Consider the following 25,215-nt stretch of genomic DNA (forward strand, 5'->3'; position numbering starts at 1 on the left):
GGTATTCTTAAAAAAACCTGAATTGCAAAGTTTGGGCACAGATTCCCATGGGGACTTGGGTCCAGTGATGCTTTTCATGTCCAATTAGCAGCATGGCCTCTGAGCTTAGCTCTTTCTGCTGCCTGGGAACAATACTGTCTGCATCGCTAGGCTCTTTCATAGGAAGGTCCCCAGGCGTGTTAGTTAATTAAACCTCATAGCCCCCCAGTGAAGTAGGTCAGCCTCACTGGCCCAGGGGAAACAGAGGCACAGAGAAGGGAAGTGACTTACCCCAAGTCACACAGTGAGTTAGCAGCAGGATCAGAAATAAAACCCAGGTCTCCTGCCTGCAAAGTTTGTCCATTAAACACTAGTCCCTGCTAGCTGCTAACAAAGCAGCCCATCCGACTTTGGCATTAGCTCCATGCAGAATGAGCCAGGACTCGAATTTTCACCTTGCTCATTGTCTGTGGAGTAAGGAAGAGCAAATCCTCTCCCTCGTGGTCCCCAGTAAGTTGAACCACCTGCTGCACTTGTGAGCTTCACAGCCCCAAAAAGTCTCACTCGGGTCTCGCCCTCGTTTTGCGAGGAGCCATTTCCTCCCCTCGGGACAGGAGAAGGCTGTGTGGAAACATGGAAGCCTGAAGATGGCAGCCAGAGCAAACCCTTTACCTCAGCCCATCGGCACGCCGGGCTCAGCTCACCACCTAGCCGCCAATCATGTGGAATCGCAGGAGCACTGTTCTCCAGGTCGAGCTAATAAAACGAGACTTCACAAACATTCCTTGGGGCAAGGTTCGGGGTCTTCATTAAAGACCTTTGATGGCTTTGCCTAGAGTTTGCAGCATCAGAAACTGCCCCGTCCTGGAGTTTTGTCCGTTTCTTTTCTCTGTTTTCTTTCTTTCAATTTTGTTTTATTTGGTTTTGTTTTTTCATGCCGCAGCTTTCTGCTGCCGTTTCAGTGGAAATGGTTCAGGAAATGCCGATCAAATCCAGCTGAGGAGCTGTTCTGCTCGTTTTTTCTTAGGAACAGAAAGGCCAAGCACTTAATTCTTATTAATAGCAACCACGGTTCAGTTATTACGAGGATCAAAAATACCCAGCTCTTTGGCGTTGTGTGTTATTTAAGCTTCTGAAAATAAATGTTCGTTCGTGCAAATCAGTCTGTTTGCAGCTCTCTGCTTGGAGCTGGCATGGAAAGTGTTGCTAAAGGAAAGATATATTCATAGAGGGTATTTATTTTATATAAACAGGCACTCAAGTTGGAGTCTGGTGTTCCAGAGCATCGTAACCCTCGGTGCTTTTACAATCCAACGTTCTCATAAGTACTTGACCAAACAAACTCCTGTTGTTTAAAAAGCACCACAGCGGAAAGCTACTAGTGCTGGCAGACCTTGGAATGGGAATTTGTTTCTGACATTTAATTTTTCAGGCCGCTGGCCGCCAAAAGCTACAGGCGTTTGTGAACCCACTGCCCAGTCTGAGAGCAACCAGAGCTCTGTGCCTCTAAGGTTTCAATCACAGAGTGAAGCCCGGACTTGGAATCTGAAATCTTTTCGAGAGCCAAATCCTGAGCACACACGTTTTTTGTTAGAGGAAATCCTGTTCAGCAGAGAGATGTGACAACAACTCTCAGCTCAGAGGGATTTTTTTTTAATTTTAAAAAAACCCTCCTTCATGGAAGTTCATAGCATGGGTATAATTTAACCTGGGATGAACATTCACTTGGGTAACTTTTGAAACTAAATATTAGGTACCTTATTAGTATTTATTAGTTACATTACCATAGCAGCCAGATGGCCCAGCCGAGCTCAAGGCCCCATTGTCCAAGGCGGTGAGCATTTTAGGGTTTATCTACAATGAGGAGTTATTCTGCAACCACAGTAACTATTACCGATTAACTCCATGTGTGGATGCTCTTGTTCCATTATGGAAGTGGGTTACACTAATTAAGAATAAGGCACTTTTATTCTGGAAGAAGACCATTCACCCATGGAGGTAACTAGGAATAGTTAGTCCATTTTAAATCCACCCTTTACTTTAATCCAGATTAATGTGCATGTGGTCACATTCCCTGAGCAAAAGTCACAAAGGGCTTAAAATTAGTATACCCATTTGACAGGCTGCAGAACGGAGGCCCAGAATAATTGAAGGATTTATTCAAGGTCACACAGGGGCTCTGTGGCAGACCTGGGAATTTAATCTAGATCATCTGAGACCCAGTCCAGTGTGCTCCCCACAAGAACAGCCTTCCTCTCTGTACTCGTTAGCTTTTCCAGTTAAATCTGTATTACGGCATTTTTAACAGGCATTTTCCAGAACATCCCAATCTAGTGCTAGATGTCAGTTTTTTTCAACTGTTTTGTAACTTAACCCACAGATGGTAATGGCTCCTTCACCATCAAATGTGTAGTCAGCTGTTGGTACTGTAGGATCTGACACAGTGCGTCTCTGCTCTGGGACCCTGGCTGCAAACTGGCCCAGGTCCCTTCGGCTGTAACGCTCTAAGAGCAGTTTGAGGACCCGTGTGTGAAACGACTTTGGCTCTCAGTCCGGCTCTCAGTTTGGCAGGAGGGAGATGCAGTGGAGGGGAGAGGGTGCTGTAATGTGCTGTCACGTGACAACCGTCATTTTAAGGACATGCTCAGCCTTAAGCTCTTCCCACGGATACGTAGATAAAGTTGCCTTAACTTGTGTCGGGAAGCTGAAGTGACGCCATGCAGGCGATCCGGGACACCTGGGACGCTGCCAATACCAAGATCACGGCCTCTGAGCCTTCACTGCCCTGCCCTTGTGCCCTTATCTGCACCAGTGCAAAGTGGGTGTACGTTGCTAGCAGAGCAGAACCCCCCCGTCCTGCACTGATGTAAGTCACTGCGCACAGCATAGGTCCAGCGCCGAGTTTGTACAGGTGAGCAGTGTCTTCGGGTCAGGCTCTTAGCGCACACCCATCCCCATGGACCCTGAGTGCGGGAAGGGTTTTTATCCTGGCAAACTGGGAACCTTCAGACCTACCTACTCCAAACGGAGTACTTGCCACAACAGCTTGAGCCCCTTTTGTTTGTGGTCTGTAAGGGACTTGGTGGCAAACCCATGGCTTCCTTGTCTCCCTAACCGGGCTCCCTTTTCTCCACAGAAAGACTCGCGGTGAAGCCAGGATGCTCGCCGAAGCTGTCTCATTGCTCCTGCTTGTGGCTGGCATCCGCTCGGTGTCCGGAGGAGGTGCTGGAGGCGGAGGATATGCTCAAGTGAAATACATGCAGCCCATGGTGAAAGGGCCCCTGGGACCCCCATTCCGGGAAGGCAAAGGGCAGTATCTCGGTAAGGGGCACTTTTATGCACAAGGTGCTCGGCCTTTTTCAAAGGGAGCCTGGGGTGGAGGGCTTGATTTGGGGATGTGACGAATGGCAGAAATGGTACCACTGTCCTGGCAGCCTGTAGGATCTGGAGACCTTTGCAGCTGCTCAAATGGGGTGAAAATTCACTCCTTGTGTAATGCTCCCAGTTATTGCTCATTTAAGGTTTGTTGTTGGTCCGTGAAGACCTGCAGATGGAAGTGCAATGTGTCAGTAATTCAGCATTTTAAAGCATCTGCTACACCATGGATGTGCCAGTGGGTCTCTCACCATGCCCCGCTCTGCATAAACACATGCAGGCCAAAGGATGGGGCCCAATTCAGCAAAGCATTTAAGCATGCACTTAAGTCCCAATTGACGTCAATGAGACTTAAGCATGTGCTTAAAGTTAAGCATGTGCTTAGATGCTTTGCTGACTTGGGTCATAAACGGCCCCGGTTCCGACGGCTGGACTAAGGCAGCCCATGTCTAGTTTCTCATGTGATTCACGCCTACCAGGAGCTGACAGAACATACCTGGAAACGGGTCTGACCCAGTCTGGGTGTCTCCCCGCGCAGAGGCATTTTTGTTGGCAGGCTCACAGCTAGTTTGACTCCCCAGCTGCCTTCTGACCTAAGTGGCCAGCCCGATACAGCATTAATGTCGCGCCCAAGAGCGTAGCCCTGTTCCCAGGAGGCGACGTGACAGCATCAGCCAGTGCTGATGACATCACTGCCACCATGACATCACTCAAAGTAGGACCGGCTTTATAGGGGGCAGTCTTCATGGAATGAATCAAAACCAGGGGAGGCCCTCCGGAAGGCAGAGTGGGCAGTACCTGCTGGGGGGCTGGGTGGTGGGGGCCAGGAAGGACTCACTAGCTTTGTGCATTTCAGTTCAGTCCATCTTGTGAGCAGGGATGGAGTCGGGCAGGAGCAGGGACCAGACCAGGCTCCTCAGGGGCGATGGTTTCTAACTTTGTTTTGTTACCAAAATAAGGCAAATGCCCCCCCTCAGACCACCAGCCTCCTCCCTGCTCTTTGGCATCTGTTCTGTCTGGTCCTTGGGCTCAGGAGCCATGGGAGAGCTTTGCCCTCTGCTAATCTCTGGGCCTGGGCTCAAAATCTAGCCAAGCCGCTGCGCTGTCAGAGCAGTTGCATTTGGAGATCACGGTTACGTGATTCTGCATGATGCAGAATTGTACTGACATGGCAGAATGGGGCCCAGCGGTAAGAACGGGCTGAGTGGCCTTTTTGGGGGGCAGGGGCATGCCATAACCAGGGAGACTTCATAGGAACATGGGGGACATGGGCATACCCACCGGCCTGGGGAGACCAAGGTGCCTGGCAAATAACATGGACTAAAGGGGTGCCGGGGGTGGATTAAGGTAACGTGGACCAAATCCATCTGCGGGGTCCCCTTTAATGTGGAGAACCCCTGCATAGGTTTCAGCCTCTTCATTCAGTATAAACCAGACCCCCATGCTGCCAGTCCAGTCCACCCTGCACAAACTGGCTCTTCGGCCACAGTCTAACCCACCCCCCACCCTGCCCATCCACAATGTTAAGCCCGGATCCCTAGGATCTTCTGTTAATCATCTTTTGAGTGGATGCTTTGCTCCCTACGTCATTACCCCTTACACAGCCATCACTTCCCCCTTAAGAGTATTATTTATTTATATGACGGTAGTGCCTGGGACCGACCGAAATCAGGGCCCCGCTGTGCAAGGTGTTGTACAAACACAGAGCAATAGACAGTCCCCGCCCCAAAGACCCTTCAGTCTTGCTCTACTCCCCGTCCCCACCGAGCTGGCAGAGCCACCGGAAATGCCAGCTCCATGACAGACCCTGATTCGCTCTTTGCCTGGAGGGGGCTGCTGCATGCATGGGCAGTAGCAGCGTTGCATGTGGGGCAGGGGCAGACAGTACGGGGGTGGCACTGGGGTGGCGGGGGGCACTGGGGTGGCGGGGGGGTGGCGGGGGGCAGTGGGGTGGCGGGGGGTGCGAAGCTCAGCTAGGAGAGAAGACTTTCATAGATGTTGTGGCCAGGAGGGACTTTGCTGCTCATCCAGTCTGAGCTCCTGTGTAACAGATCAGACCCCCTCCGCTGGGATTCCTGCCTCTGGCCCATCTCTTATGGTGGAGCCTGGGAGCTCCGTTAGAGAGACAGCCCGTCTTGACTTTTAGCCCTGGTCTACACTACGAGTTAAGTTGAATTTAGCAGCATTAGATTGGCTTAGCTCTGCACCCGTCCACACTACGAAGCCAAGTGACGCCTCTGCGGAGAGCTGCAGGTTCTTTGTGTGATGGGATCTACAGCACTCGGCCTCCGCTTTGTATTAAGTGCCGTGAAGCACTTTCCTGGGGCTCAGTCCACCGAAGACCACCCCAGCTCGTTCTGGGCTCCCTTGCCCTTTCCCTTTCTGTCTCTGTTTCCACATCTGCCCTTCTGCCCCCGTACCCAGCGGGCATCCGCCAGCAGCGAGTTCTGTGGCTCGTGGCCAGGTGTTCCACTGGCTGCTGGAGCCTGGGGAATCTCCCCCAGGAGCAGGGCTGCATGGGACCCATTTTTCACCATGATTTTCACCTGTGGGTATTTACTCTTGCCGGCAGCTTCCCGCAAATCCCACTTTTGGCTTGTCCCCCATTCAGTGATGGTGTCAGAACAGAGCGTTGCCACAGGCACATAGAAGCTGCCAGAATGGACCAGGCTCCTTGGTCTATCTAGCCCACTATCCCATCTCCAAGCATGGTCAGCACCTGCTACTGCAGAGGAAAGTGCAAGAAACTGAAACCCCGCAGCTATGGGTTAACTTGCCCCCAAGAGACGTTTCCTCCTGGCCTCCATTGATTAGAATTTGGCTCATGCCCAAAGAAGGCGAGTTTAGCTCCTTTTCCCAGCTTTTTCCTGGCTTTTGGGCCATTTACACAGAGCTCGTAGTCCCTGCAGTGCTAACCGCATCCCCCAGTATGGAGTAGGTCCCCCAGACTTGTCATCCCCCCCACCCCATGCCCTATTCCACCTTTCCATCCTCCCCCTCTTTTCGCATGTGGTTGTTTACGTGAAGATGTTCCTGTTCTCGAAGCCTCTCAGTGCCCACAAACCAAGTCCAAATCTCTAGCAGATGCTGCAGCCTGGAGGGGGATTTGTGATGGATACAGAACATCTTCACACGCAGGTCACACTCGCCTCTCGCTTCTCTCACCTGCTCTGCCCATGTGCGGTGCCCCTGCGGCTGGGGAGTTGCATATAGCTGAACTGGGGAAGGATTCCCCACTTACCTGTTTCTTTGTGTGTGTCCCCCACCCGACCTTTACAAAGGCCTTTCTGAATTGCCTCTCTCCGCAGCCTGTGGGTGCCTGTAGCTGTCTGCAGCCCCTTTCCCAGCTGCGCTGTCTCTTTCCAGTGCAGGTCTTGAGAAGGAAGAAGCCAGGAGACACGCCAAGATCAACACAGACGCCCAGATGGCCTTTGGCGGGGCCGGGGCAGCTGGTGTCCCAGCATGAGTTATGCAGTACCACTGCCCAGCGCATTAACCCTCTCCTTCCCGTATTCCTGTGGGAATCAATTCATATACGTGGAAGCGACATGGGTAAACAGTAAATGGCTTGACTGGGCGGGGGGGGGGGGGCAGCGGCTTTCTCAGTGACAAGGGCTGCTGGAATTGTGGGAATGTTCTTGAGAAAACTACCCGTGTCAGTAGGAATGGGGAGAGGGAACCATACCACAGCGGCAGGGCGGGCCAGGGGGTAGGACCGAGACTCAGGAGACATGAGTTCCAGTCCCAGTTCTGCCACTGTCCTGCTGGGTGGCCTGGAACAAGTTACTTTGCCTCATGTTTCCTCCTCTCTGGTGTATTTGCTGCAAGCTGTTCAGGCCAGGGACTCTCACGTGCTGAATGTATGTCCAGCGCCTAGCATGGTGGGGCCCCGGCCTCAGGTGAGGCATTATTGGGCTACAAAGAATATTAATACGTATTGTCTGCTAGTCTCCCACTAGTCCCCAAGCCTGCAGCTTGTTGCTGAATGGAAGTGCCATGTGGATGGTGCTGAGCTCGACAGCTCCCAGCTGCTGCTCTTTCCTTCTCCTTTGGATCCTTCCCGACACTGTACTCATCAGGGGCTTTGGAGATGGAATCTGACACCTGCCTGGGCCAGTGTGGCCAGGAAGCAGCCCAGCCGCACCCTGGCCAGGCTCTGATCTCGGGAGCTGGTTCAGACCCAGAGTAAGCCTGAGACAATCTGGATTCATACCAGAGAAACATATCAGAATCCTTTCCCCAACCCCACCCCAAGCTCTCCATCCCCGGGACGCGCTTTCATGCTCAGCTGTTCAAGCTAAACATCCCTGGCCAGGTTTCTGATCCTTCGCCTATTTCGGTTTCCCCAGCTGCGTTTCCCACCAGCCGGGAGGGAAGAAGCCGGCGGGTGCTAGCCCTCCGAGGTCCAGCTAACCGAAACACGGCAAGCGGGAAAAAGCGTTCTCCTCCCCCCAAGAGCAGGAGGCCAGAAGCCCCACACTTTAAATCCGTCTCTGCGAAGTGACATGTGCCAATCAGTGGGGCGGGGATGCGGGCGGAGCTGAGCTCATTGCAGTGTGATCGGCCGTTTGGAAAACCACCCGCCAACCCGCCGCTTTTTCATACCTGTCTGCCTTGCTCCAAGCATTCCCCTTCCTCTGGCTCACCTCCATTTCTAGCCACCCTCCCGTCTGCTCAATCCCAAACACAGGTGCATGGGATTCTTAAACCAGAAGCACTAGGGGACAGAAACCTGACTGTCAGTGTGTTTGGGGTGTGCTAATTAAATGTCCTTAGAGGAATGGCTTTGCCCGGATTTTTGTCTCTATAAACAGTGATTGTTTTTAGTAAAAGGCAGTTTTTCTACACTCCGTGTTGGATACCAAACGAGGACCAATGCGTTACTTGGCTCGCTGCGCCACTGATGTAATAAACTTTGCTACAAAACTGTCCTCTACCACTTGAGCCAAAGAGTAATTCCATTAGCTGGCAGCAGTATTAGGGCTGTTGTCCTCTTGTGGACCAGCCATCAGGAGGGACATGCCACGCTTTGCCAGTGTGTTTCCCTTACACTGCGCATCAAGTCTCAAGGGAGAAATCCCTAGTTTTCACTACCTCTGCCATTGCTCAGAGGGGCCTAAGCTGTAATGTGTCAGCAGGGGGGAACATGGTGCGTGAACATTCACAAGCTTAATTACATCCAGCTGCCTGTCATCGTAAAATGGTAATAATGATACTGTCTCCATTGTAAAGTGCTGTGACATTTACTGATGAAAAGTGCTTAGTACGTAGCATTATTATTCCTGATTAGGACCTCCAGATTTGGCCCATTGTGAGATCATTCAATGAAAGGTACTAGCGAAGTGGAAATTAATTATTATTGATTATTATTTTACCAGCCCAGTTGCTGCAGTAGGTTAAAATTACAGCCCTTGACAAATGCAGCTGCTTGTTACAAACACCAAACCAGTGAGAGAAAGTTCAGATGATTTAGTGGCCGTGAGATGGGTGACTAAGAATTGCTTCTACCACCCTGAGCTCACCGCTGATGAAATGCCGCAGCAGCACCAATCCCAGGGGAGAGCAGGGACTTTCAGGCTGCGCTGTCAGTTAACAGCGGACATTCTCCAGCAGCTGGAGAGGAAGGGGCAAGGAAGCCTCGCTGAGCTCACACAATGACCTCCCTGAGCCAAGAGAGACAGCACCATTGATGCTGTGTAACCCGACTGGCAGAGAGCACAGCGATCCGGAGAATGCCCAACAGGCCGGTGCTCTCTGGGCCGGGTCTCCTTGGAATTAGGTTGTGGGAACGCGGCCTATGAACATTCTCCAGCTTAGTTTCCTCAGTCTGTCTGTCATGTTAGGTACTTCTCTGGGCGCCCTCTCCACAGCATCTGAGCACCTCGGCAGCTTTCCTGGGTTTATCCTTGCCGCCCACAGCCCCTGGGAGGCAGGGCAGGGCTGTGACCACCATGGTACAGATGGGGAGCTGAGGCACAAAGAGACTAAGTGGCTTGCCCAAGGCCAGAGAGTCAGTCTGTGGCAGAGCTGGGCATTGGCCTCACCACTCCCCAGACCCAGGCTAACCATCCTCTCTCTAAAGGGTGGAAGTTCCCGGTAAATCCCTCACCTGGGCACACCAGCCGCTAGAGGAGATCACAGGTGACTAACCAGAGCACTTGGGTGGCAGGAATCCTTGGACCAGATCCTCAAGTGGTGTAAATTGTCTCCATTTACTTCAGTGCTGATTTACACCACCTGAGGATCTACCCCGGTTTATATTACCGCATTGTGGCAACCCCACGCCCTTCCTCCTGGGGACGGGAGAGGCAGAGCAGTGACAGCTCCCCCGCCTGCTCTGCTTGGTTTGATTCCTGCTCGTTAATTAGTATTGTGGTAGCCACTGTTCCCTCTAAGCTGTGCGTGTGTGCGTGCGCACACAGATCTGAAACCCCCTGCGCACAACAATTTGCACAGAAGAATTTTTTTGCGCAACCAGCCTGTCAAAAATTAGAGGGAACATTGGTGGTAGCAGCTGCAGGCTGCTGGGAACTGTATAGACACGTAACAGAGACGGTCCCCACCCCAAGAGCCTTCAGTCTAAATCTCAAACAAGAGACCACAGCCAGAAGCAGCAAACAGATGGGGGAGCACAAGGAAAGAATGAGTCTCTGCTGGTCCCTGCACCCCAGCCATGTTCACTGACCCTCGCATGGAGCAGAAGCAGTGACTAAGAAGGGGCTGTTTACACAGAGTCATTTTTCTAACCTGATCTGGATTTGGAGCAGCTGCTCTTCATGGCGAGTTGTTGGGTTTGTCATGATAGTTGCCTTGACCTGGGGCTGGATTGGCTTCTCTAGGGTACCCTGGCCGGAGCAGACTCCTCCACTGACCAGTGCACACTGGGGGACTGCCTCTGTTCTCATTTGCAGCCATATAAATCCGGAATGATTTCACTGACGTCGGTGAAGTGACTCCAGATTTGACGCCCGTGTAACTGGGAGCGGAGTCCTGACCCGTGTGCTGGAAATAAACATGCAGTGGAGTGTGCCCAGGAAACTGAAGCGTGCCGCAGGCTTTGGCGGGGACAGACTGCTGGACACTGTTGAAGTGGTTATGATCGGATGGGCAGCCCTAAGTACAAATCATGATTCAAGCCATCCTTGGTGCAGGGCCCTTGCCAGGAGCTCTTTATCTGAGCAGTGTCGGCAGAGGATCACAGAAGTACCTGAGCTCATAAATATGGCCGCAGACAACACAGTGCAGCGGCCCAGTGCTGAAACATTAGCTACCTGATGAAAGCTGGATTGCAGGCTCATTCCAGCTGGGGAAAACCTCTGGAGCCTGCTCCACTCAGTTAGCTCAGGGCTGGACCCTCCAGCCTGGCGGGAGTGTTGGCTCCAGGAGGAATAACTTCTAGGGGGGGAAAGGGGGGGAAAGGTTGCAGGCGGCTGCAGAAGGCCAGCTTGCTAGTGCCTGATTTACGAGGAATCTGAATGGCTAACAAGACCTTAGATCAGCACATACAGCAGGAGAAAAAACCCAGCAAAAGCTGGAGTTGAAGTGAGTGAAGATCTCCGCCCCGCCAGCTGCTGGGAGTCTGTTCTCTGAATCCCAGCCAGAGACAGAAACTCCACATGCAGCTTCACCAAAAAGGAACGTTTTAGCTGCTGATGGGACTGGAGTCAAATATCTCTTTGCTCGTTTTTTTTCCTACGTACTCTAGCCACCTACGAGACAGAATTGTCATTGGTAATAGTACCTACAGTGCTAGGTAGGTAGACCAAGGGTGGGTGGGGAAACTGAGGCACATAGAGTAAATGACTTGCCCAAGGTCACAGATCAAGCCAATGGCAGAGTAGGGAATAGAACCTACATCTCCTGCATCCCAGGCCAAGGCGCTATCCACTGGATGACACTGCTGCTCTGAGGGATCAGGTGACAGACAGTCCTCTGAGATCACCTAACTGGCCATCCTAGCATGAGCTTCGTAAGAGAGAGAGAGCTGCTTAGGGCAAGCAAGAACTGCAGTGAAGGCCAATCTGAGCCACTCAGGAGAGGCCAGAGGCGGCCTCAGTCCTAGTGGCTGTTGAGAGAACGTGTGACTCTGTCAAGGAGCGCGGTATATGGCTGCAGGGTCACTGTAATGAAGGCACATGCCCCGGTAATGGGCACATGCCCCTACATCTGTCTGTCTTACCCAACAGCGTAAGTAACACACACAGGATTTGCTATGCTTTGGTAATTCCTGTGTTATATTACACCCCCAAAGGGGAAAAATACTCTTCTGGCTCCTGGCAGAGAGTTATTTATAGACCCCACTGCCCCAAATCCAGCCAATAGTCCACTTATTTAATAAAACCAAGATGACAATCTAGCGGTCAGAGCTTGGCACTGGGAGTCAGGATGCCTGGGTCCATGGGTACATGGGACTTGTGAGAACAAGACAAGGGGGCAGTGTGCGAGGTACCAGAAAACGAGGCTGCAAGAGACTCCGCAGACCTGCGAGCTCTTCAGGCAGGGACTGTCTGTTCTGTTTGAAGTACCTCCAAGCCCCGAAGCAGGACGGCAGTAGGAGTGAAAGACAGGACCTGGCTGCCTTCCTCATTAGTCTGGTGGTGGCAGCGAAAGCTGCATCTGGGTTTGTCAGACTGGGCGCGCCTGCCCTGGCCTCTGCCTCGCCTTCCCTGATGTCACCGGGGTCTGAGGAGGCCATTTTGCTCTGCTTGGCATTGCAGACTGCACGTCCCTGTTATCCACAGAGTGGCAGCAGCCTTGAGGTGAGGATGGAGGGGGGGGGTGGCTAGCCCCAGAGGACCCAGCCAAGCCAGGGAGCAGGAGATCTCATGACCTCTGTCTCCCCGGTACACGCACCCTTACTGCCCTGGCAGTTATCCACTCCGCTGCTGCCCGTAGCTTTAGGAAACTCTCACGGCAGCTGCTTTCAAAGTGGCCCAAGCTTTGTGTGGCTATTTCCACCCAGGAGGGGGCAGGAAACGGGCACAAAGAAGCATCACTTCTTTCAGCCAGGCCACATTCGAGAATATTTATTAAAAACTCAGGGGGTTGCTTTGATAAATCCCCAACACCGGAGAGGGGAGTTGGCTGCGGGGGGGGTGGGGAAGGGGGGATGTGTTGGACAGCTGGGGGAAGAGATCGCACAGCTGAGAGCGGTCAGGAATTTGCATAGTTGGGAGGGGGTAGGGGAAAGTTGACTACCCCCTCACACAACACAAGAACCAGGGGTCACCCAATGAAATTAACAAGCAGCAGGTTTAAAACAAACAAAAAGAAGTATTTCTTCACACAACGCACAGTCAAACTGTGGAACTAATTGCCGGGGGGGGTGTTGTGAAGGCCAAAAGTATAACTGGCTTTAAAAAAAAATGAGATAAATTCACAGAGGATAGGCCCATCAATGGCTATTAGCCAAGGTGGTCAGGGATGCAACCGCATGCTCTGGGTGTCCCTAAATCTCTGACTGACAGATGCTGGGACTGGACGGCAGAGGATGGATCACTCGGTAATTGCCTGTTCTTTCCCCTGAAGCACCTGGCACTGGCCACTGGCCAAGACAGGACACTGGGCTAGCTGGACCATTGGTCTGACCCAGTATGGCTGTTCTCATGAAAGGGGAGGAGTTTGCATAGCTGGGCGGGGTCAGAGTTGGAGTTTGCACAGCCCTGGACCAAGGACGTCCCTCTTTTTATGACACCAGTGTACAAAGGGGAGGCGCTTCCATCCTCTTCTTGCCGGGCAGGGACCTTTCCCACTGGGCTCTGATGGCGACTCTGCTTGTGGAGGGAGCTGGTGGAAGGAGCCAGAAGAGGCTGGCTAGTCCCCATCGTCTCCTCTTGCCTCACCTTTTATCCCCGGTGGGTGCTGGTAGGATTTGAGGCTTCTGCATGGCAGCTGCTTTCCTGCTGGAAACGGCCTGTCAGAGTGGCAGCATAAATCACATGCCACTGCAGCCTCCTGGTTCAAAGGCTGCCGAGGCAGCCAGGCGTGTGCCAAACCCACACACTGAACTGGCAGCTTGCCCCCTGGGTCTGCGGCGCCTGCCCGCGCTTGGCTTGAGGCTTTGGGACATGGCAAAATGCATCCTGTGGTTTTACCTGGTCATGCCTGGGGGGTGCTGCCCCCGCTTTGCTTTGAAGGAAGAGGTGTATCAGTGTGTGGGTTACGGGCGCACCTGGAGGCCTCGGTTCAGCTGCGTGGCCACACGGCAGGAGACAGGCCCTGCACTGGAGTGCTTAGAGACACAGTCGAGAAGGGAACCAGAGGGGAGGTGACTTACCACAAGTGGGGCCGGAAGCCAGGGTGCCTGAGCCTCTGCCGGCAGGTACAAACAGCGGGACCCAGACCAGGGCTCAAAAGGGAGGCTGCTCCCCCCGCCCGCCCAGCTCCGGCACCCCGGTGTAGTGCAGCGGGAGACGGCACCTGCTCTAGGAGCCACACGTGCTGGCTGGCCATGGCGGCGCACGCGGCTGCTGAGGGAAGTCGGTGCGATGGGCACTTCAAGCCTCCAACCAGTGGCTCAGAGAGGGTTGATTCTTGACCCTACCTATGGGTGCCACCTGCCTGCCAGGGGACCGCCTGCCAGGGGACCACCATTTCCTCGGCTTAGATTGTAAGCTCTCCAAGGCAGGCACTGTCTCTGACCACGTGTCCGTAAGGCACCTAGCCCAATGGGGCCCTGAGCCTGGGTAGAGCGAGGCGGCTCTACCAGACTAATCAGTCATTGTCAGCTGGGAGGTGGCTACGCGCCCTCTTTGAACACAGTGTTGGTCATGCCGATAGACCAGGCCCTCTGGCTCCTCCGTAGCGCTGAGGCCGAGAGAATGGCGGAGGTTTTGGTTCTCTCGCAGCTCCAAACAAAAGGGGGACAATGGGTTTGGGTCAAATGAAGCGTTCTGTTTCATTTCCAGCATTTTACAAATCGAAAGCAAAATGACTTTTTTCCCGGTTTCATGAGTCACTTTCCCCTCTGGGGGCACCCAAAGGGCATGGCAGGGAACCGTGCCACGCAGAGCTCCAACTCTGGCACTCGTCATTAGCGAGAGCCGGCTGGTTCCGGCACTGTGCTGCTGGCCCCCTCGGACTGTCGCGTCTGCCTGGTTTGGCTGGCGGCGATGTCCCAGCTGGGTGTGTCGCATTGGCACCCCTTCTCCCAAGCTTCACCGTCCCCTCTCCCTGCAGTTGCACTGCTGCCTGGGAGGCTATGTTGGGAGGAAGGATGGTTTGGGATAAAGAAGGAGTCAGGATTCCTATCGCTGGCTGTGCCATGGGCAAGTCACTGTCCCATTCAGCGCCTCAGTTTCCCCCACCTGTAGAAAGGCAATGCTGTGGCAGGGGCTGGAATGCCCCCCAATTAAAGCTCTTGAGGTGTAGCCAGGGGAGGATCCTGTGGCAGCTCCAGGCCGTCCTTGTATGCAACTGACCCTGAAGGGCTTTCAGGAGAGAGAGGTTAAAAATGAAGCTCACAGGTCTTTGCTTAGCCCGGAAACCCACCCTGAGTGGCCTGGGAGACTGAGCTCTTGCAGGCCGGGTTCCTAGCTTGCTGGTGCCACCTAGTGCAAATGTCAGGAGTTACCTTTCTAAAAAGCCAAGTTGCTTTTCTAAATTGCAAAGGGGAAAAAAAAATTAAAAATTCGCTCCCTGAATGTTAGTTAATACCCCGAGGGGATGTGAGGCCTCTTTCCTGGGGAGATAGTGGAAGTGAAAGCCTGGCTCCTCAAGGATGAGGCTTGACTGTACACCCCTGCCCCCCAAAAATCTAGCTGAATGGATCATTATACTTTAGGAGTCTTTGTGGTGATTCCAGCTATTGCCCAGCACCTTTCCCCTGGCACAGGAAACTTGATTCTGTTCAGGTTGTTCAGCTTCCTCCTAGTTCGAGCCATCCCGAGGAGCACGTTACCATGCAAGCACAGCGAGCCATAGCACCGGAGGACGTAGTTCTCACAACTAAGGCCAGATCCTCAAAGGCATTTAGGCACCTAAAGCCCTGTGAGGATCTGGGCCTGTCTGTCTATCCCCAGACGTAGCTCTAGCAAGGTTTTTATAACCTGCTTAGCACTGTGCCATCCTGCATCAGGTTCGCTCTTCAGAGACGCGGTGTTGTCTCTGAGACCTTACATTGTTCTGAGGAGGGTGGGTGGCACTAAAAACCTTTAAAGCATTCAAACTTTAACTATTGGTGAGATTTTTAAAAATAATTATTTTAAAAACAGGAAAGGGGAACTTTAAAAACACAGTTATGCGTCAGGACAGATTGCGGTGGTCTCTTTATTGCGGTGCAGGGTTTACTTATGGGGCTCCAGTCTGGACTTTGCCTTCTGTTCCTTTGGGTCTGCTCCATTATTATAGGGCAGGAGTGAGCAACAGCCATGGGTATTAAATACACACAAGGGCCTGTATTAATGGCTTCACAGCGTGGTATTGCGGGTAGCCGTGCATTTGGAGGTGTGCAGGAGAAAAGAGAATTTCCCTGGACTCTTGCATTGTAGCAGAATAGGGTAGTACCTATTTAAATAGTTTGTGAGCCCTCTAGTGGTGCTCACTGTGGGCTGTTTTAAAAGCCATTGGCCAGAGCAGCAGGAGGTATTATTCAGCTAGACGGTGCACATTTGTGTATAGTTCATAAGCAGGGTTATCTGGAACCCAACGATCCCTGCAGGATTTCTTCACATCATTTTTGTTGTGCAAATGACAAAATACCAGTCAGCCCTGTCGTTTTCATTTTGGGCTGGGTCTCCCCCATACAGTTAAGTTTCCCTGCTGCTGCAGGGTCCCTAAATGCCCAGACTCCCTCTGGTGCTCTTGCACCAGTGGGAAGTGAGCAGTTTTAAAACCAAACTGCTTAACCCCCAGAAAGACTCACCATCCTTTCACGTCAGGAAAATGCCGCCCCAAGCTTGGCTAGGAGCGTATCACCTTCCTTTTTATTTTCTTTGGGGATCGTGTTTACCGTAGAAATCTGTGCCTTAAGCCAGATGGCGTCTAGAAGAGATGCTGCGCTCAGTGTATACGGCATCAAGCCGCACACTGCACTTGGGAAAGAGAGATCGTCACATGCGTGACGGGGGACAAGAACTACACGTTAGCTGGTGCCAGTGATTTCTCCACCTCTTCTGTGTCTTGGCCTCATGTTGCAACAGACAAGTGTTGCTCCCTGCCCCCCAAAGAGCCACAAATACAGGGAGGATGGTCACGACCCCTTGCAACCTGTTGGCAATGGTTGACAAACTATGCACCGGTCCAGTGGTTAGAGTAGGGGAACTGCCTGCTTTGTTTTCATTCCCGGCTCTGACTCCAACTCACTTTGTTATCCTGGGCACATGCGCATCTTTGGGCACATAAATCTGTCTCCGCCTCAGTTTCCCCATCTGTCAAATGGGGTAGTGATACTTACCCACCTGACACAGAGGGTTACAAGACTTAGCTAAATCAGCATTTGCTCAGCAACTTGTGGTCCTTGGAAGGTGGTCAGCGTTCAGACATGGTTAGCAGGGGTTAAAGGGGCTGCTGTCTGAGGAATGGACTTTAACAGAGCTAGCAGCCCGATTTTTAAAAGTAGCTGTAGCTAGTAGTATTTTCAAAAGCACCTATGCACCTAACTCCCATTGGAGTCACTAGGAGTTAGGCCTCTAAATACCTTTAAAAAGCTGGTCCTCCCTGGGCAGTGTTTGGCTAAGTGATTGCATAGACAATCCAGGAAGTTTTTGGAAAGCGTAGGGGACAATTTCCTGGCGCAAGTGCTAGAGGAGCCAACTAGGGGGGCGCTTTTCTTGACCTGCTGCTCACAAACCGGGTAGAATTAGTGGGGGAAGCAAAAGTGGATGGGAATCTGGGAGGCAGTGACCATGAGTTGGTTGAGTTCAGGATCCTGACGCAGGGAAGAAAGGTAAGCAGCAGGATACGGACCCTGGACTTCAGGAAAGCAGACTTCGACTCCCTCAGGGAACGGATGGCCAGGATCCCCTGGGGGACTAACTTGAAGGGGAAAGGAGTCCAGGAGAGCTGGCTGTATTTCAAGGAATCCCTGTTGAGGTTACAGGGACAAACCATCCCAATGAGTCGAAAGAATAGTAAATATGGCAGGCGACCAGCTTGGCTTAATGGTGAAATCCTAGCGGATCTGAAACATAAAAAAGAAGCTTACAAGAAGTGGAAGGTTGGACATATGACCAGGGAAGAGTATAAAAATATTGCTCGGGCATGTAGGAATGTTATCAGGAGGGCCAAATCGCACCTGGAGCTGCAGCTAGCCAGAGATGTCAAGAGTAACAAGAAGGGTTTCTTCAGGTATGTTGGCAACAAGAAGAAAGCCAAGGAATGTGTGGGCCCCTTACTGAATGAGGGAGGCAACCTAGTGACAGAGGATGTGGAAAAAGCTAATGTACTCAATGCTTTTTTTGCCTCTGTCTTCACGAACAAGGTCAGCTCCCAGACTACTGCACTGGGCAGCACAGTATGGGGAAGAGATGGCCAGCCCTCTGTGGAGATAGAGGTGGTTAGGGACTATTTAGAAAAGCTGGACGTGCACAAGTCCATGGGGCCGGACGAGTTGCATCCGAGAGTGCTGAAGGAATTGGCGGCTGTGATTGCAGAGCCATTGGCCATTATCTTTGAAAACTCGTGGCGAACGGGGGAAGTCCCGGATGACTGGAAAAAGGCTAATGTAGTGCCAATCTTTAAAAAAGGGAAGAAGGAGGATCCTGGGAACTACAGGCCAGTCAGCCTCACTTCAGTCCCTGGAAAAATCATGGAGCAGGTCCTCAAAGAATCAATCCTGAAGCACTTGCATGAGAGGAAAGTGATCAGGAACAGCCAGCATGGATTCACCAAGGGAAGGTCATGCCTGACTAATCTAATCGCCTTTTATGATGAGATTACTGGTTCTGTGGATGAAGGGAAAGCAGTGGATGTATTGTTTCTTGACTTTAGCAAAGCTTTTGACACGGTCTCCCACAGTATTCTTGTCAGCAAGTTAAGGAAGTATGGGCTGGATGAATGCACTACAAGGTGGGTAGAAAGCTGGCTAGATTGTCGGGCTCAACGGGTAGTGATCAATGGCTCCATGTCTAGTTGGCAGCCGATATCAAGTGGAGTACCCCAAGGGTCGGTCCTGGGGCCAGTTTTGTTCAATATCTTCATAACTGATCTGGAGGATGGTGTGGATTGCACTCTCAGCAAATTTGCGGATGATACTAAACTGGGAGGAGTGGTAGATACGCTGGAGGGGAGGGATAGGATACAGAAGGACCTAGACAAATTGGAGGATTGGGCCAAAAGAAATCTGATGAGGTTCAATAAGGATAAGTGCAGGGTCCTGCACTTAGGACGGAAGAACCCAATGCACAGCTACAGACTAGGGACCGAATGGCTAGGCAGCAGTTCTGCGGAAAAGGACCTAGGGGTGACAGTGGATGAGAAGCTGGATATGAGTCAGCAGTGTGCCCTTGTTGCCAAGAAGGCCAATGGCATTTTGGGATGTATAAGTAGGGGCATAGCGAGCAGATCGAGGGATGTGATCGTTCCCCTCTATTCGACATTGGTGAGGCCTCATCTGGAGTACTGTGTCCAGTTTTGGGCCCCACACTTCAAGAAGGATGTGGATAAATTGGAGAGAGTCCAGCGAAGGGCAACAAAAATGATTAGGGGACTGGAACACATGAGTTATGAGGAGAGACTGAGGGAGCTGGGATTGTTTAGCCTGCAGAAGAGAAGAATGAGGGGGGATTTGATAGCTGCTTTCAACTACCTGAAAGGGGGTTCCAAAGAGGATGGCTCTAGACTGTTCTCAATGGTAGCAGATGACAGAACGAGGAGTAATGGTCTCAAGTTGCAGTGGGGGAGGTTTAGATTGGATATTAGGAAAAACTTTTTCACTAAGAGGGTGGTGAAACACTGGAATGCGTTACCTAGGGAGGTGGTAGAATCTCCTTCCTTAGAGGTTTTTAAGGTCAGGCTTGACAAAGCCCTGGCTGGGATGATTTAACTGGGAATTGGTCCTGCTTTGAGCAGGGGGTTGGACTAGATGACCTTCAGGGGTCCCTTCCAACCCTGATATTCTATGATTCTATGATGCCAGTGCGCTCTGTGAATATGTGCAAACCAAAGGGGAAGAGTTACTGTGTTGGGGTGGGTCAAGGGGCCTTTCCCATCTTAATGCACAGACCTAGCCACGTGTGTTGTCAGTGTTTAAAACTTATCATAAACACAGTCGATGAACGTGAACCATTAATGAATGAACTAATTAATCAGTGAACCAGGTCCTCTCTTGTGGATGCGTAAGAACAACGAAGTCTGCCCATTTTTGAGCCGTGCTAACAAAAAACCCACAAAGGATGTAGCCCCTTATCTGCTGTACTTTGCTCTGAGTGTGCTGTGGGCTCGATTCCCCCTAGCCAAATGTGGGGGCATGGGGTCTAGTGGTTACAGCACAGCTGGGAAGGGTTCTACTCCTGCGTCTGCCTCTGACCTGGTGTGTGTCCGTGGCCAAGGCTGCAGAAGGGGGGCAGTTATTACTGCCTCTCGGGTGCTGGGCAGCTTAGCAGGTGTGTGAGCGGCACTCTGTCCTACCTGCCGAGGGCAGCTGCTCCCCAGACCATGCCTGGTCTTTTCAAGGAGCAGAGGAAACTGCTTCCTCCGCAGCATCTCTGCCTACAAGGGTCACCCAAGTCAGAACAGTTTGCACCTGCACACTGGCGTCGATCTGGGCTCCGTGTCGCTGTCTGTCCCACGCGCAGGGACACAGTGTTCAGGAAGGGCCTATGTTTTTGGGATGCCATGACCTAGAAAAGTGTTTAAGGTACAATTCCCGCCTGGGCGGAGGGTGGCTTAGGCGTCACTTTAGTCCCCCTTCAGCCCCGAGGTAACACAGAGCCGAGTGATAGGATCCTGTTCCTGGATTTATGTGCAGCTTCGCGGGCAGGGGCCAAAACTACGCCCGAACTTAATGCAGAGGTGGAGGCACAGGCTTCAGGGCAGGGCACTAGGCGTGGGTGTGCATGTGCAGCGCCTTGCACTGTGGAGCAGAGATCCTTGACGTACACGGCATAAGGCATTAGTTAAGTCAGACCCCTTTGCTGGCTCACCATGGCAGATTACACACTGCAGCCTCCTGGCTTACGAGTGTATTTATCAGACTAAGCCAGGAGCACCTGTTTCCCATCCTGGAATGGGAACTCCCCGTCACAGGAGCTGGTGCTAAGCTCCACCTGGGGCCCTTGCTAGCACCTCCTCCACGCTGCACAGAAAAGCAGCAGTTCTGCTGTGGACGTAGGTGCTGACTTTTGGTTTTGCTGGTGGGTGCCCACGCTCCCGAGACCCTCTCCCCGAGCGCCTCCTGCCTGCTCGTTTCTGCCCCCTCCTGCCTTAAGGGCAGTGAGGGGGAGAGGAGACAGAGAGGAGCGAGTGGAGGGGCAGCCCCACGCAACGGCTCATCGGTGGCACGGCCTCGCTCAACAGTTGATCAGCGGCACAGCTGATGCGGGCGCAGGGCCAGCAGCTGAACAGCTGGCTGGCGGCCAGCCCCGGGACCCACAGAGCAGCAGCCCTGGCCAGCCCCGTGGGTGCTGAGCACCCCCTGTTTTTTCCTCTGTGGGGGCTTGAGCCCCTGAGCACCCACGGAGTCGGCGCCTGTAGCTGCGGAACCTTCTCAGTGGTGCTTGCAGCAGATGGCTGGAATTGAAACAGAAAATTGCTACAAGCTCCCAGTGTCACCGTGAGCAGCCACGCCTTGGCTGCTCACCCGCAGCCAGCCCCCTCCAACCCACCTCTCCCTGAAGAACTAAACCAGAAATGTTTCCTGGGCGACATGCGGACTCGGACATTTGGCACGGAGGCCGGACAGCGGCACTCCTCCCTTTACAGTAGCAGCAAGTGAGAAGCATTGTCCGGCGAAGCTCCAGGCCAGTGACATGGGGACAGTCAAACAAGCATGGGCCTACCTCCATGGACGATGGTTACTCTGGAGTAGCACCTCGATGCCCCAGCACGCCAGGCACTGTCCACAGCTGTGGACAGACATGTTCCCACATGGCTTTATTGCCTAGCCAGACGAGAGAGGCAAAGCTGGAGAGAGGAGAGCAGAGAAGGGGCCAGTGACTTGCCCAAAGTTAATGGCAGAGGCAGGAATAGAACTCAAGGCTGCGGCCTCCATGGAGTCACTGAGGCAGCACCTGTGGTGGAGAGAAAGGAGGGATGTGTCTTTGATCCCCCTTAGGGAGCACTCCCTTCTTGAAGCACCTTCCACTAACCCCTCACGGAGTCAGAGAGCCAGTGAGCCCCTTCGTTCAGCTATTGACCCGGGTCCTGCCTTTGCCGCTGGGAGTGTTCAGTCATCACCCCTCCCACAGCAGTGACCAAACAATTGCTACCACCTGGCAGTTGTTCAGTGGCCTTTCTATGAAATGAGTTTGTAGGTTCTTTGCCCAGGTCCGAAGGCAAGTATCTAAACCACAGAAACAACCCCTATAATTTTGTTCCCATCTGAAGCTGGGCAAAGAGCCCAAGGTGTGGGAATGGTCCACCGAGACTGAGCTCCCCCATTTCCCTTAAAGGTGGATCCTCCAGAGACATATTAACAGTAGGGCAGTGGGGGGGAACACGCAGGCTACTGCTGCATGGAGCAGGACCTACCCTGAGGTTTTCAGAAGCTGCCAATCCAGCAACTTTCACCTATATTAAAATGTTTACAGAAAATAAAGTGAATAACTATGCCCCGCACACCTTGTATAGTGGCTGCTCGTATGAAGCCAAGAGGCCTACAGTTAACATCTCAGCAGCTCTCTCATGTCCTGCTAAATGTGAAACTTTCCTTGCCAAGACGATTATTCTTTTTACAATAAGTTCCTTTCCAACTTTAATCCCATTAAGCGCCGTCCATTTGTTCTTCCCCTCCTAAGCCTGCGAGGATCCTCATGGCACTCTATTCCTCCCTGTGATCTGCTGAGCTCTGGCCTCTGGAAGAAAATGAAAAGCCTAGAGAGAAATTCAAGGCCAGCAGAAATGAAAGGGAATCAGGTAGATGTTTATCCAGCCATAGACAAAAAAAAAAAAAAACCTGGCCAAGCAAGAAAATCTCCACAATAAACTGCCAAGAACAGTCTCCACAAGCCACATGCCCAAGAGAAGGTCTTAGACCACCACATGTACAAGACCAAAGTCCTAATGCATGACACATGGTAGAGCTCATTAAGGATTTTGAAGACGAGGTGATCTAAATGTAAGAAGCCGGTTTGATATGTCTTGGAATCTTCTCTGGAGTGATCCGCATTTTCTGGGTTACTCAACACACCGAATGTTTGGATGGGTGCTATCGATTTAGAATGTAATGTTGCCAACCTCTCTGGTGGCCACTGGAATTTGTTGCGTGGTTTCCTGTTCATATTCCCTGGCAACCCCAGCTGAAGCTGAGTGTCTTTGTTGTAAACTGCCCTATGGGGCGGGCTGGTAGGACAAGGGAAAGGAGCTGCTTCGTAGGGTAAACTCTTTGGGCTGCCCTCACAGAATGAGGAAGGGTTGAGTCGTTCCACGGCGTGAAGACAGAGAAGAGTGAGTTCAGAGAGAACATGGTGATGGTGTGTTCAAGGTGGGAAGATAGTTGCTGTCTTGTAAAAGGTCTCCAGAAACAACAGCCATTGTTTGGCCATAAGAGTTAACTGTATTTCCACTGGAGAGGAGAGGCAGTGAGCATTAAAGGTGTTTTTCCCCCCCACACCTTATCAGGTGCTGACCACAGCTGCAGATGGGATGGTGGACTAGATAACCATTGGCCCAATCTACCATGTATATAATTAGTCTGTGGAATTCGCTGTCACACGGCATTACTGAGGCCAACAGCTCAGCAACATGGGAAAAAAAAGGATTAGTCATTGTTATGATTAACAAAACCTCCCACAGGTATAGTAACTAGGATGATAATTCATCAGGGATGTATCAAACCTCATGGTTCAGGGCATAGACCAACCACTGGCTGCTTGAGATGAGGAAGAAACTTCTTTTCACTGGCACATTATTCCATCACAGGCCATTATGAAATTTCTTGCACCTTCCTCTGAAGCAGCTGATGCTGGCCACTGTCAGAGACCAAGCTAGGTGGACCACTGAGCTGAAAATTCTTTTGTTCTGGAATTAGGTTGAAATCTTCCTTCTGGACCTGAGGTGAGACCTTCTGCGGAGGCTCTGTCTATTGTTTTCCCTCCCAGACAATCCAGGTGGCTGTTTCCATTAGCATTCATGGTAGTTTTGCTCATACACAGAGGGGAGCGCATAACCCCTTGCTATTGCTGTGAAAAGCAGACTCTCCAAGACATGCGTCTGTGGTAAGACACGGTCTCTTGAAATTGGATACCGTTGGGGCTGTAGTGTCCCAATTTTCTCTGTGCTAACGTCCCCGGTTTGGTTTTCCTGTCTGCTTTCTTGGCTGCCTGCAAGCTGGCAACTCACATCTGGCTTTTTCTTTTGGTGAGGTTTTTTTTTTCCTGCCCCCTCCTTCATGGGCTCAGCTGTATCTCCATGTTCTGATTCCATGCGAAATGACCTAGAAAACTAATTCTTTACAAACCATAGCATCCAGCACAAGAAGAAAAGAAAAAAAACCCACATATTGAAATAATTTTCCTGGGAAGATATTTTCCAGAAATCTGCTTCAGCACACAGTTTAAATCTTTCTTTTTTCTCGACTGCAGAAATCCAGAGGCGATGTCTTGATAGACAAGTATTTCCTTAATCAAGATAACCGTGTGACCTCTATTAGAGCAGAGGTTGTGGGGCAAGTCTTTGATATGCAGATAAGCTCAGGAAAGCCTAAGCCCTGAAAAGGTTTCCATTAACGAAAGAAAAATAACCACATTTCCAGACTTGGTTGAAATGACCAGCGCTAATTTTTGTACTTAAAGGAAAAGCCCCCTTTGATACTTAGGCCTTGTCTGCTGCCTTTATTATTTTTACCACCTGTGCCTTAAATCTCATGTAATCTTTCCCCATTGACTGAGCAAAATCTCCTAGTGTTGGCAGATCCATCCAGCCCCACAGTTTCCTTGCTTTTATGTCCTCAGCTCAGCACACTGACTCCCCAGTCTCCAGGGGGTGGACCTGGCTCTATTCCCAACACAGATTCTGTTTCTCTCCAGCACCCACTTCTCTTTTACCCTCCCCTCCTGGAACTTTTGAACCTCCTTTGCCCAGAGCATTGAACCAGGCAGCCCCAGACCTTCCCTTAGCTTTTACCATTCACAACTCCTTCTAAAGCCAGGACCGACAGCTAGGCCTGTGCGTCCAGCATCTGGCATTCAGAGTATCTGTCTGTCCATGGGCTAGTGAGTGCTAGCAAGGCAGTGGGTGTAGCTTGAAGCTTTTCTCTCAGATGGTGGGTGGGTGGGTGGAATGTAGATAGACAGCTTCCTCCTCTCCCTACGTTTGCTTGTGGGGCTGCAGGCCTAGAAAATCCAGGATCAACTAGAATTTTTTGTTAAAACTCTCCCCTTGTGGAGTATGAAAAGCAATCAGAAGACAGCATCTTTCTTTCGTTTTCTGTTTGTTCCTTGTCTGTCCTCAGTGCAGTGTGACTCATCAGCTTTCCCATCCAGCAGCTTACAATCACCAAACACAGTCTGCATGCTCCTCCTTCCTCCCCATAGTGTCATACTGGGGTTGTAGCCTATGTACAATTCCATAAACTAGGAGCAAACAGTTGGGTGGTTTATACGATTGGCCGTGGGAGAATTTTGTGCTGGGCTGTACCCTGCAAATGCAAGTCATTGGTTTAAACCTGGCTGATGGCAGGAGTCATGACCCAAAGCCAACCTGGGCTGAGGGACAGCATGGTTCAGAGGACAGTGCACTGGATAGGGACAGAAGTCCTTGGTTCTT

The 25,215-nt window shown here is 51.7% G+C and overlaps 1 protein-coding gene across 2 annotated transcripts in view; it reads left to right on the plus strand.

Moving 5' to 3' along the window:
* COL8A2 (collagen type VIII alpha 2 chain) overlaps positions 1-25,215 on the plus strand; it is a 150,536-nt gene that overhangs the window by 119,237 nt on the left and 6,084 nt on the right. For both annotated transcript variants that reach the window (XM_073318068.1, XM_073318069.1), the window contains one exon: positions 3,116-3,300. In XM_073318068.1, the coding sequence (XP_073174169.1) occupies positions 3,138-3,300 (163 nt within the window). In that variant the 5' untranslated portion in view covers positions 3,116-3,137. The remainder of the gene's footprint in view (positions 1-3,115; positions 3,301-25,215) is intronic.

This window comes from Lepidochelys kempii, chromosome 19, assembly GCF_965140265.1.
Source record: "Lepidochelys kempii isolate rLepKem1 chromosome 19, rLepKem1.hap2, whole genome shotgun sequence".
In the NCBI taxonomy this organism is placed as follows: Eukaryota; Metazoa; Chordata; order Testudines; family Cheloniidae; genus Lepidochelys; species Lepidochelys kempii.